Source organism: Anoplopoma fimbria, chromosome 7 (genome assembly GCF_027596085.1).
Source record: "Anoplopoma fimbria isolate UVic2021 breed Golden Eagle Sablefish chromosome 7, Afim_UVic_2022, whole genome shotgun sequence".
Classification (NCBI taxonomy): domain Eukaryota; kingdom Metazoa; phylum Chordata; class Actinopteri; order Perciformes; family Anoplopomatidae; genus Anoplopoma; species Anoplopoma fimbria.
The window spans coordinates 9,055,379-9,066,481 of NC_072455.1; the positions used below are offsets into that span (position 1 = coordinate 9,055,379).

An 11,103-nucleotide genomic window follows, 5' to 3' on the forward strand; every position below is an offset into this window, starting at 1 on the left:
CTAGAGTATATAAAAGTAGGATGGGAGCCAGAGCCTTCAGTTATCAGGCTCCTCTTCTGTGGAACCAGGTTCCAGTTTCGGTCCGGGGGGCAGACACACTCACCACTTTTAAGAGCAGGCTTAAGACCTTCCTTTTTGATAGCGCTTATAGTTAGGGCTGGCTCAGGTTCGCCTTGGTCCAGCCCCTAGATATGCTGCTATATGCCTCGACAGCCGGGGTACTACCTAGGATACACTGAGCTTCTCCCTCCTTTTCTCTCCCTCCATCTTTATGTATTCATCTCCTATTTATGCACATTACTGATTTTGCTTCTTCCCTGGAGTCCTTATGCTTTCTTGCCTCGCAGGTTCGGGGTTATATTTGGACTGTCATCGTGCCACCTGCTGAGGCCCTGCTGACACCCACTGCTACTACCACTATCATTATTAGTCACATTATTATTATTATTCCTTGTACCATTACGCTTATTAACTTTGCTTCTACACTGGAGTCTTTGTGCTTTCTCGCTTCGCAGGTTTCCATGAATCGTTGTGGTACCTGGACCGTGGTCGTGCCTCCTGCTGTGACCCGGCTGACACCCACTGCTACTTTGATTATTATTATTAGTCACATTACTATTACTATTCCCTATTTCATAATTATAATTCTACTATAATAATTGCTGCTGTTATTATAAGTAGTCTACACACCGGCTCTTTTTCCTTCGTTACTCTGCTTACTACTCTTATTATATGAATAATTTATGTCATAGACATTGAATGTGTTGTATCTCTGTTATGCTGTTCATTCTGTAGACATGACATCTATTGCATTCTGTCCAAGTATGCAGTATCCCTCCTCTGTCTCTCTCCCATAGGTTTCTTCCTTTTTTCTCCCTGTTAAAGGGTTTTTTAGGGGAGTTTTTCCTGTGCCGATGTGAGGGTTCCGGGACAGAGGATGTCGCATGTATACAGATTGTAAAGCCCTCTGAGGCAAATTTGTAATTTGTGATTCTGGGCTATACAAAATAAACTGAATTGAATTGAATTGAATTGAATTGAATTGAATTGAATTGAATTGAATTGAATTGAATTGAATACATAGGTAGGGTGGGAATTTGGGATAAACAGCATACCTAATCTTGAAACCTGTTGTTGTAATACTACACTTCGTAGTCCATCTGGTTTACTTACCGTAGCTTGGAATAAGACAGTGGTGCATTTTGTGGAACAAAAATTGTAATTGTTAACCTTTTTAAGAAGTACAGTGTGAACAGGAAGCAATTTTATTCTAAAGACAAGGTTGAAGTCCCGCCCCTTTTCGTGTACCACCATGAAATCTTTTTTCGGAAAATATATCCACGGTATGAATAGACAAATTTGTTTTATCCTGTTTGAATTGTGCCATGAATTGCCCATATGATGTTTGCCAATTTAAAATGTTTTGAATGTCAAGAAAGTCTCATTATGTCGTAAAACTTGATTTAAAATATGTAGCTTAATAAAGGTTACACAACTATATTTAGCGAGGAGAATAAGAATAAACCTTTTTCTGTAAAACTTTGATGTGGGAAAAAAAACTTTTCTTCCATAAGTAACTTATGAACTTTGTACTTTTGGACTGCGTACTTCTAAGTTAACTTGCACAAATACTATGAACTACAACTGTGTAGTTTATTGAATAATCCACTTTCACCTTTAATCAATTGGTATTAAAGCTATTAATCTCCATTGCTCCAGTAGGAACTTAAAATACTATTTTTAGTGTCCTGTTATGAGTTTATAGTGGCAAACTATCATTTAGCCCCAATAGTATAACAATATCACCGTTGTAATATATAACTTTCCTCTCATACTGGGGACGAACCATTTTTCAACATATTTTGTGTTCTTGACCAGCAGCTCTTGAACACTCACTAAAATATCTGGTGGGAGGGGCTGCACACGTTCTCTTCCGCAACAACTGAGGTCAGAGAGGTAAAAAAAAAGATGTATCCATCTGCCTCATTTTACCTCTTCGGATTGCGTCTCTTAATGTATGGGAGATACGTTTGGCAGTTTGAATGAGTCCTGGAACCGAGAGTCACCGGCAAGGTACTTTTAATATGCTCAATTACTATATACACAGATTACAATTACAAGTTCACCGAAGGGACACGGAATTCAAAATTATAGAATGAGTGTGAAACGTTAAGTCTACGTCGGGACGCTGGCTAGAAATGTGAGGCCAAGAGGGGTTTCTCTTTTTTAATGCCACTGAATTCCATTATGCCACGAGCAACTTTGTAATTTCATTTAATACGGATATACGTAACAGCAATTTATTATTAATCCTCTGTTGCATAGACGATCTTTGATACCGGTGTCCACTTCTTGACTCCGATGCCGGTTCCCTTCTGTCAAACCTAACTTGACGCAGTTTTAGACGACCCCGTCTCGTAGGGGGGCAAACATACGTTGCTGTGTATTTTATAGTGAATAGAGAGAGACTAAAGTGATTAAATGTCCACTTGGACACCTGGCTGGACATTAAGGGATCTGAGACCATGGGCGCGTTTGTAACCGGACGCAACGCAACTCACCGTTTGCTAGTAGTTAGCTAACGGTTACTTACTTAGCTAGGTAGCTAGCTAACGATGTAGTGGGACATTTTGTTGAACTGACGTTGCAACCTTACTGAATAATCATTGACATCGTGGTGACATCATCCATTTAACTTGTTATTGTCGGAAAACATCGTTTTTGCCCCCCCACGAGCCACAGAAAACCGGAAGTAGATCCTTCAAAATAAAAGAAAGTGTAAATTCATAATAACCATAATTTGATGGCATCATTTCAGCTTCTTCCGGGTGATCTTACAATGTCATATAATATTTTTTGCAGTATTAATCATTGTGTGTCCACTTTAAGTAGAGTCTGCTATTACCTGGACTAGTTGAATGCTAATACTTCATATGTTAACTTTGTTTGTAACTCTGTCCTGATTATTAGCATGGGTGTCAAAGTAGCTGTGAGCTGCACTGTGCTGTATGTCCTGCTGGACTTGATTGTCACCACTGTCCTGTACACACACGGATCACACTTGAGGATATTCAAAGAGGATGTCCTGAACTTCATCATCATCCAGTCGACGTTGGACCTCTGGGGGATCGTGCTGCTCAGGGCTGCCCTCCTGCTAGGAGCCTCCATAGGGGTCTCCTGGAATAGACATGACGGCCCGCCGAGGGTCGGGAGACTCTCCACCCTTGTCGTCTTCATCTCCCTGATCCTTATCACCTACACCCTGGCCAAGCTGCTGTTGCTGACTGAGCTGGAGCCTCCCACCCACCAGCCCTGGTCCCTGAGCCTAATATGTTGGACCTGCGCCTCCTCTCTGGGCGTGTTGCCACTCTGGAGACTGCTGGGGAAGGAGTCCAACAGGAGTCCCGACGGTAGCAGCAGTGTTGGAGGAAAAGGAGGAGGAGAGGGGGACTGTGAGGACACTGAAAAGCTGGTGGGGGCTGCTGGCGAGGAGGAGCAGGAGGTGGGCTGTGAGAGGAGGAGGAAAAAGATGAAGGATGAGGTGGAGGAGGGAAGCCAGGAGAAGACCAGCTCTGGGGCGACACTGGGACGTCTGCTGAACTACTGCAGGAAGGATGGTGGGCTGCTGTCCGTAGCCGTCCTCTTCCTCCTCATCTCTGCCGTGTGTGAGTGACCTTGACGCAGTAGTATAAACCCGTCCAATCAAAGGGGTTAATGTCGTCTGTTACTAAGAATTGCAACACCCACATGCAATAGCTCAACAGCGTCTTGGCAGCTGAGTACTGGGTCCATAAGTCTTGAATGTATTACTCATTCCAGATTACATAACACCTATTAACCCTTGCCCTTCAAGTAGCAACTCTGTGGTTAAACTTCTATGTCAAAATAAAAGCATTCACCTGCTCAACCCCTTATTTTGTTGCTCCATAGAATGTCACCTCACCCTCGACTCACAGAATAAATTATGAGCCTTTTAACAATATCTTTTGTTATTATTAGTCTGCTGATTTATTTTCTCAATGAATGAATAAATGATAAATGATGTCAGAAAATAGAATTAAAATGTCAATGTAAGGGATATTCTTCCGGAGCCCATGGGAAATAGTTGTTCAAGTGACTTCTTGTTTCACCCTTCCTCTTAACCTAACTGTATTGAGTTTCTGAGGTTAATATTGTCTAAGTTGTAAAGAAGCCCCTTGATTTTTGATTGATGTATGAAAAAACTGCTGTCTCAAAAACACGTGTGTGTGTGTGTGTGTGTGTGTGTGTGTGTGTGTGTGTGTGTGTGTGTGTGTGTGTGTGTGTGTGTGTGTGTGTGTGTGTGTGTGTGTGTGTGTGTGTGTGTGTGTGTGTGTGTGTGTGTGTGTGTGTGTGTGTGTGTGTGTGTGTGTGTGTGGCCCTAACATTTTATTCCGGCCCCTCTGTCTTTTGCCCTGCAGGTGAGGCCTTCATACCGTACTACTATGGGAAAGCAATAGACGGCATCGTGGTTCACCAGAGCATGGAGTACTTCGCTAAGCCTGTGATCACGCTGTCAGTGCTGGCCTTAGCAAGGTGAGTATCCAAAGGTAGTTTTATAAATGAAATATTGATATCATGTTAGTAACACACATTTGATAATACTGTGTCAATAAACCAGCGCCTCTTAAAGGTCCAGTGTGCAGCATTTTTGGGGGATCTATTGGCAGAAATGGAATATAATATTAATGTGTACTGCAGTGAATTATCACCTGGAAACAAGAATTGTTGTGTTTTTGCAAACTTTTAGAATTAGCCATTTATGTCTACATAGAGAGGGAGTCCTCTTTACAAAGTCCGCCATGTTGCACCGCTATGTTACTATGGTAGCCCAGAACGGACAAAACCAAGCACTGGCTCATTCAGTTTGTTGCAATGTGCAGTCTTGTTGCTAGATGGCGCCAAATTCTACACACCGGCCCTTTAAACAATTTGATATATACAGTCACGGTCACAGACTCTCCACCTCCCTACACTTGCATTTTATGTGTAAGCCATTTGCACACAAAAAAGAGACAAATTGTCCAAAAAAAGCTGACTGATAGCATTATTATTATTATATTAAAAAAAATTTGTTATTGATATTGAATTATTTTGGCAGCGGTAATAGTGTAGTAAAAACCTGCTATCTTAAGAGTCCTACTTATGATGTAGAGCATTGCGTGCATTTTTATTTATTGTATTGGTAATTAGAATTGCTTTAGCATTTTCTCCATCTTCGGGCAGGAAAGAGAGCGTGACGATATGTTATGACACTTGGCGAAGCTGCTCGCCAAACCGGACTCAAATGCATTAAAACACCTTCACCCTCTCCTCAGTTCACTCGCAATGGGGGTACGCGGAGGGGTCTTCACCCTGACATTCGCCAAACTGAACCTGCGGCTCAGGAACCATCTCTTCAGAACTCTGATGAGGCAGGAAATTGCCTTTTACGATGAAAACCATACAGGTGATATAGGAACACTATACATCCATCCATTCATCCATTTGTATATTTGGGCAGGGGCTTCTCCAACTAAAGGGCTCCTTTTAATGTTGTTACCTGCCCTCATCACCCTGCAGGTGACATCATTTCACGCCTGTCGGCTGACACCACCCAGGTGAGCGACCTCATCTCCGTGAATATCAACATCTTCCTGCGGAGCGTCATCAAGGGCGCTGGCTTCTCCATCTTCATGCTGGGGATGTCCTGGAAGCTCACGCTAGTGGCCTTCATGGGCTTCCCTTTCATAGGCTTCGTCTCCAAATTTTATGGCGATTACTACAAGGTGAGGATGTTTTTTTTAATGTCTGCGTTTCATTTGCAGATGAAATCAAATTTAAGGTTTGATTTTTTTTTTTTCAGAAATTGACCAAAGAGGTGCAAACTGTCCTCGCGGAGGCCAACAAAGTGGCGGAGGAGACCATTTCGGCCATGAGGACAGTGCGGAGCTTCGGCAACGAGGGCGGGGAGGCCGACTCCTACTACGGAAAGCTCTTGGCCATGTTCCAGCTCAACAAAAAACAAGCCCTGGCCTACGCCGGCTACATGTGGTGCAGTTCTGTAGGTATCGGCTGTGGACGGAGACGTAAAGCTCTAAATCTGTAAAATATTATTGATTTATTCATATGTATATGTATTTTTTCAGATCTCAGAGCTTGCTTTAGAGGTTGCCATCCTCTACTACGGCGGCCATCTTGTAGTGACCGGTCAGATGAGTGGAGGTGCTTTGATATCTTTTTTCATATACGTGCTCGAACTGGGAGAATGTCTGGAGGTATTCCATCAATTTTATTAATTTCTTTCATGTGTGTATGAAGCCAAAAATCCCCCTTAACCGAAGGCGTGTGCGGTTTCATGTTACAGAGCATTGCATCGGTGTACACGGGCCTCATGCAGGGAGTCGGGGCTGCCGAGAAAGTTTTCGAGTACCTGGACCGGGAACCCAAACACCCGGCAGACGGCACAGAGGCTCCGGACGCCTGCGCTGGTGTGGTTGAGTTTAAAGACATCACATTCGCCTACCCGACGCGCCCCGACATTGATATCCTAAAGGTTTGTTCTGAAGGATCGTGCTGCGGCCACACGTTGATAAACTCTGTGTAACTCCTCACGCTATTCAAAACTGATCAGTTTGGCTCCAAGCGGGGTCAAGTGTTTTTAATTCACTCAGATCAGTATTAAATTACACCAGGGTCAGACTGATATGTTGCATGTGTTTGCTAAATTAGTAAGAACCATTTATTTCAATGCTGCATTAAAGGGACAGTCCCCCCAAATGAAAAAAAAATACATTTTCCTCTCACCTTTAGTGCTGTTTATCTATCTAGATTGTTTTGTTCTGAGGTGCCTAGATCTGGAGATATAGGCTGTGGAGATGTCCGGCTTCTCCAGTATGATGGGACTATATGACACTGGGCTTGCAGTGATCAAAGCCCCCCCAAAAATACATTTGAAGACTCAACAGCGCGATTGGTTCCAGAAATCGTGACCCGGTTACTCAAGATAATCATCTGACCTTGTTGTGAGCCATCGCACTAGAGTTTCCTTAAACCCCGCCTGCCATCCTCGTTTTCATTCACGTAAACCAGTCGGCCACCTCCGTTTCTGCCGACTGAAGCAAATGCAGAAGTGTCTTAACTCTTGCATTCTCTCTACTGACCAACAGGGAGAGACTCCTCTGGTTGCAGAAAGAAGTCTGATTGTATAGAAGTCTATGAGAAAATGACTCTACTTCTCTCTTGATTTATTCCCTCAGTAAACATTGTAAACATGAGTTTATGGTCTCAATCTCTAGTTTCAAGTCTTCTTCAATACAGCATGATGTTCATTTAGTAAATTATGGTCCATTTAGAGTCACATAGACCATAAAGCATTGTATGCTTTAGGGCGGGCTTACCATGATTGACAGGTCGCTACCAGAGCCGTATACAGTATTTTTAAATCACTCCTCCGTATGACAAATATGGTAACTTCCGTTCATTGGTTGCAAAAAAAACCCAACTAATGATCTAAATAAGTGCTGTCAAGTGCTCGTATTAGGAAGCTGATTTACCTCAAAAACTGACTTACCAATGTAAGTTTATGGGGGAAAGTATTTTTGGGCCCAATAGCATCACGCGACAAAACCCTGGAATTTGTAACCCCCCCGTTTGGCTTTCATAACATTGGCTTCAAGGTCCGATGTCCTCTTGGGGGTTTGGCGACAGCGAGGGGTGTAGTAAACATAAATGATGTCCTCCTTGGCTTAACGTTAGCTCAGTGGTGCTACGGAAGCCAGAAGCATCCATTAGCTTCTTTCTGCTCGATGAAACAGTTGGCGGGGGTGGTTCGGTAGAAAGAAAGTAGTCCCCACATGAAACTGCTTATATCAAGGTCTGTGGATCATCATGAGTTACCGGGTCATGATATCTGATTAGAGATGTTGCTGTTGAGTTTTTTTTATTTATTTTTTTGGGCGCTTTCAGAACCACAAGCCGAGTGCCCATATGGTGGACGGATATCTCCAAAACGAGACAATTTACACTCAAATAATCTAGATTAATGAATAGCACTATGGGTAAGAGGAATAACATGTATTTTTGATTCTGTCCCTTTAAAGTATCCTTGTCTTAAAGCTACTATACAAGGTTTTATAACATGTCAGGAATGCAATTTTGGGAGATTTATTTTTATATTTTATTACTGTATATGTAGGTGATCATATTCATATTTGAGGGTTATAAAATCACTCTATATACAAACAATGTCAGCAATTGATAACGCCATATATATTAGTTGTCCTATGGCCTTTAACCAAGCACGAATGGATGTGTTTTGCAGGGAGTGTCGTTCACTCTGCGGCCCGGGGAGGTCACCGCCCTCGTGGGACCTTCAGGCAGCGGGAAGAGCTCCTGTGTGAGTCTGCTGGAAAACTTCTACCTGCCCCAGAAAGGCCAGGTGCTCCTAGATGGAAAGCCCATTCACGCATTCCGCCACGACTATCTCCACTCCAAGGTCAGTGAGTATGATTGATACATGTCTTTTTAATTTGATAAGACTTAATGTCAACAGATCAAACAAATGAAAAGACCAAAACTAATAATGTGCTAGTCTGTCTCTCACTCACATTTCAACTTAGCCTATGGACTCCTAACATATGGGTTGGGGTTCTCTAGGGATTTCTAACTTTAGTCGAGTGCTATTTTGTCTTTCACAAATAAAACCATCCGTTTGTTACTCTGCTTCTGCAGATAGGCCTTGTGGGCCAAGAGCCTGTGCTGTTTGCCCGGACGGTGGAGGAGAACATCACCTACGGCCTGACTGACATCCCTATGGAGGCTGTGGTGCAGGCTGCCACCAAGGCTAATGCTCACGATTTTATCACCGCCCTACCTACAGGCTACGACACAAGTAATCATTATTAGAGGCTATTGCCAGTATTGTTGCTAAAAAAAAAGGAGCGCTCGGAAAAAAGACACTGGGTGCAGGGCTTTTTGTCCAAGCGGTCCAATGCGCTTCCTCCTCATTGGGAACAATTGAAAACCTCCAGTTCTGGAAGTGAAGTTGATGGGGTGTCTTAAAACTTAAATTCTCTCTACTGACCAGCAGGGGGAGGCTCTTCTGGTTCCAATAATATGAGAACATGACTCTACTTCTCTCAGTCAACATTGTAAACATGAGTTTATGGTCTCAGTCTCTAGTTTAACATGTATGGGTGAAGTCACAATGACTAAGTCCACTTCTTATGTACAGTCTATGATAGGAAGGGGGAAGTATGAAACTATTACGACATATCTCATGTCGTGATAGTTTCATGTAGGCTACAGGAAGCGATTGAGGGGGAGACGGCATAATCCGTTTTCGGTTAATCGCAAATGATCGCTCCGCACGCAGCCCCGCTCAAAACATTAGACCCCAATAGGAAACACCAAGACAATATTTTGTGTATTCATATGTGTGCACGTGAATGTTTTCCAGAGACACCCCAAAATGTAGCTGATAAGGCTTTCAGGGGGTCTCAATTGTCAATAAGGGGCTGTATCTCCAACACTGCTGACAATATTTGCCTTATTCAAATACTATTTAGGATTTGATTGTAATCTATTGCCCTCATAATAGCTTCCTGCACTGGTCTTCACTTTAATGCTTAGCCAGATCTAGTCCCCAGTAACATCTCAAATATGACTTTGTATTGAAAAGCCCTATGGGTACCTACATGTTATTGTTTTATAAAAAGTAAATGCCTCATTAAGATGAAGTCATGCAGCTGTGTTGTCGCTCCATATCGTTCTCCAGGTGTTGGAGAGAAAGGCACCCAGTTGTCTGGGGGGCAGAAACAACGGGTGGCCATCGCTAGAGCTCTGATCCGCAAGCCTCGAGTTCTCATCCTGGACGAGGCCACCAGCGCCCTGGATGCGGAGAGCGAACACGTCGTAAGTTTAAAAAAAAAAAAAAAAAAAAGGTTGCGCTGGTGAACTTTGATCTGTCTCAGGGACCACTTTGTTAACCGCTCGCCGTCTCTCTGCTGCAGGTCCAGACGGCTCTGAACGACATCATGCGGGAGCACACGGTGCTGGTGATCGCCCATCGGCTCAGCACGGTGGAGAAGGCAGACAACATCGTGGTGATAGACAGGGGCCGCGTTGCCGAGCAGGGGTCTCACGCTCAGCTGATGGCCAGCGGGGGGCTCTACTACAAGCTGGTGCAGAGGCAGGTCCTGGGCATCGAGACGGGGGCGGAGGTCCTCAATCCGGCAGAAGGAGACAGCCAGAAGACCGGCGGGGGCGGCAGCGGAGGAGACAAAGCAGCAGCAGCGGCGGCGGTGGTGGCGAGCCAGACTGCGATATGCGCTACTGAGAGTGAACTGGGAGTGAACTGGGAGTGAGAATGGACTGCTGGATGTTCATGGGGGTATGATCATTTTGTAGCTTCTCTGGGATTCTTGTGTATGAATTGCTTATGTACTGTGGGTCCTCAAACTAAATTTACACTACAGAACACTCAAAACACTCGCCTCAGAAATGAATGTGTGAAAACATATCACAGAGGATTGGCTTTGCCACGAGGAATAAATTAATGAATGTCCACTATCACTAAGTGATATATCAGCTTTTATAATGGGCAATATGTTGCTGTTGATGTACTAAGGTTGTGTTTGTTCTTTTAATACGTCATTACCATCCAGACAAATAAATTATTGTTTTACTTAGGTCTTCTCAAGGATGTTCAATTACATCAATGGTAATTCAACAAGTGAGCGCTCTAATGACTTCAAAGAAAAGACCGGTGCCGTTGTCTGTTATATTTAATTCACTACAAAGATATATGATTGTCATGGGGATATATTAATTAACGACTAAATTATGTAATTGTATAGATCACTGTAAATAAAACCTATATGTAAATAATCTGCATGTTGGCCTTTATTGTAACAAACATGTTGAAACAATACCAAATGCTGCATTAAATGTCTCCTCGTAAACGCCCCCAATTAGATATCAGTCGATGTAAACGTGAATGGCCGCAACCGCGCGCACATTACCTAAAGGCAGTCCAACAAGCTCTATATTATTACACTACTGGCATTTCTTGTTTTGTCCCTGCGTGATGCAGATTAAGTAAGT

The 11,103-nt window shown here is 43.3% G+C and overlaps 1 protein-coding gene across 1 annotated transcript; it reads left to right on the forward strand.

Annotated features, from left to right (window-relative positions):
* The first annotated feature begins 1,942 nt into the window (after positions 1 to 1,942).
* Positions 1,943 to 10,831, forward strand: abcb9 (ATP-binding cassette, sub-family B (MDR/TAP), member 9). Its single transcript, XM_054601052.1, has 12 exons — positions 1,943 to 2,073; positions 2,971 to 3,665; positions 4,440 to 4,554; positions 5,337 to 5,467; positions 5,581 to 5,786; positions 5,864 to 6,061; positions 6,147 to 6,275; positions 6,365 to 6,553; positions 8,321 to 8,494; positions 8,731 to 8,890; positions 9,776 to 9,912; positions 10,011 to 10,831. The coding sequence occupies exons 1-12, from the start codon at positions 2,018 to 2,020 to the stop codon at positions 10,362 to 10,364; spliced, it is 2,544 nt and encodes an 847-aa protein (XP_054457027.1). The 5' UTR covers positions 1,943 to 2,017; the 3' UTR covers positions 10,365 to 10,831.
* Positions 10,832 to 11,103: the final 272 nt, after the last annotated feature.

Coding starts and splice junctions, on each gene's coding strand:
- abcb9 (XM_054601052.1), top strand. CDS start 2,018: ATGGGAGATACGTTTGGCAGTTTGAATGAGTCCTGGAACCGAGAGTCA. Junction 3,666..4,439: donor CCTCCTCATCTCTGCCGTGT/GTGAGTGACCTT, acceptor TTTGCCCTGCAG/GTGAGGCCTTCATACCGTAC. Junction 8,891..9,775: donor ACCTACAGGCTACGACACAA/GTAATCATTATT, acceptor ATCGTTCTCCAG/GTGTTGGAGAGAAAGGCACC.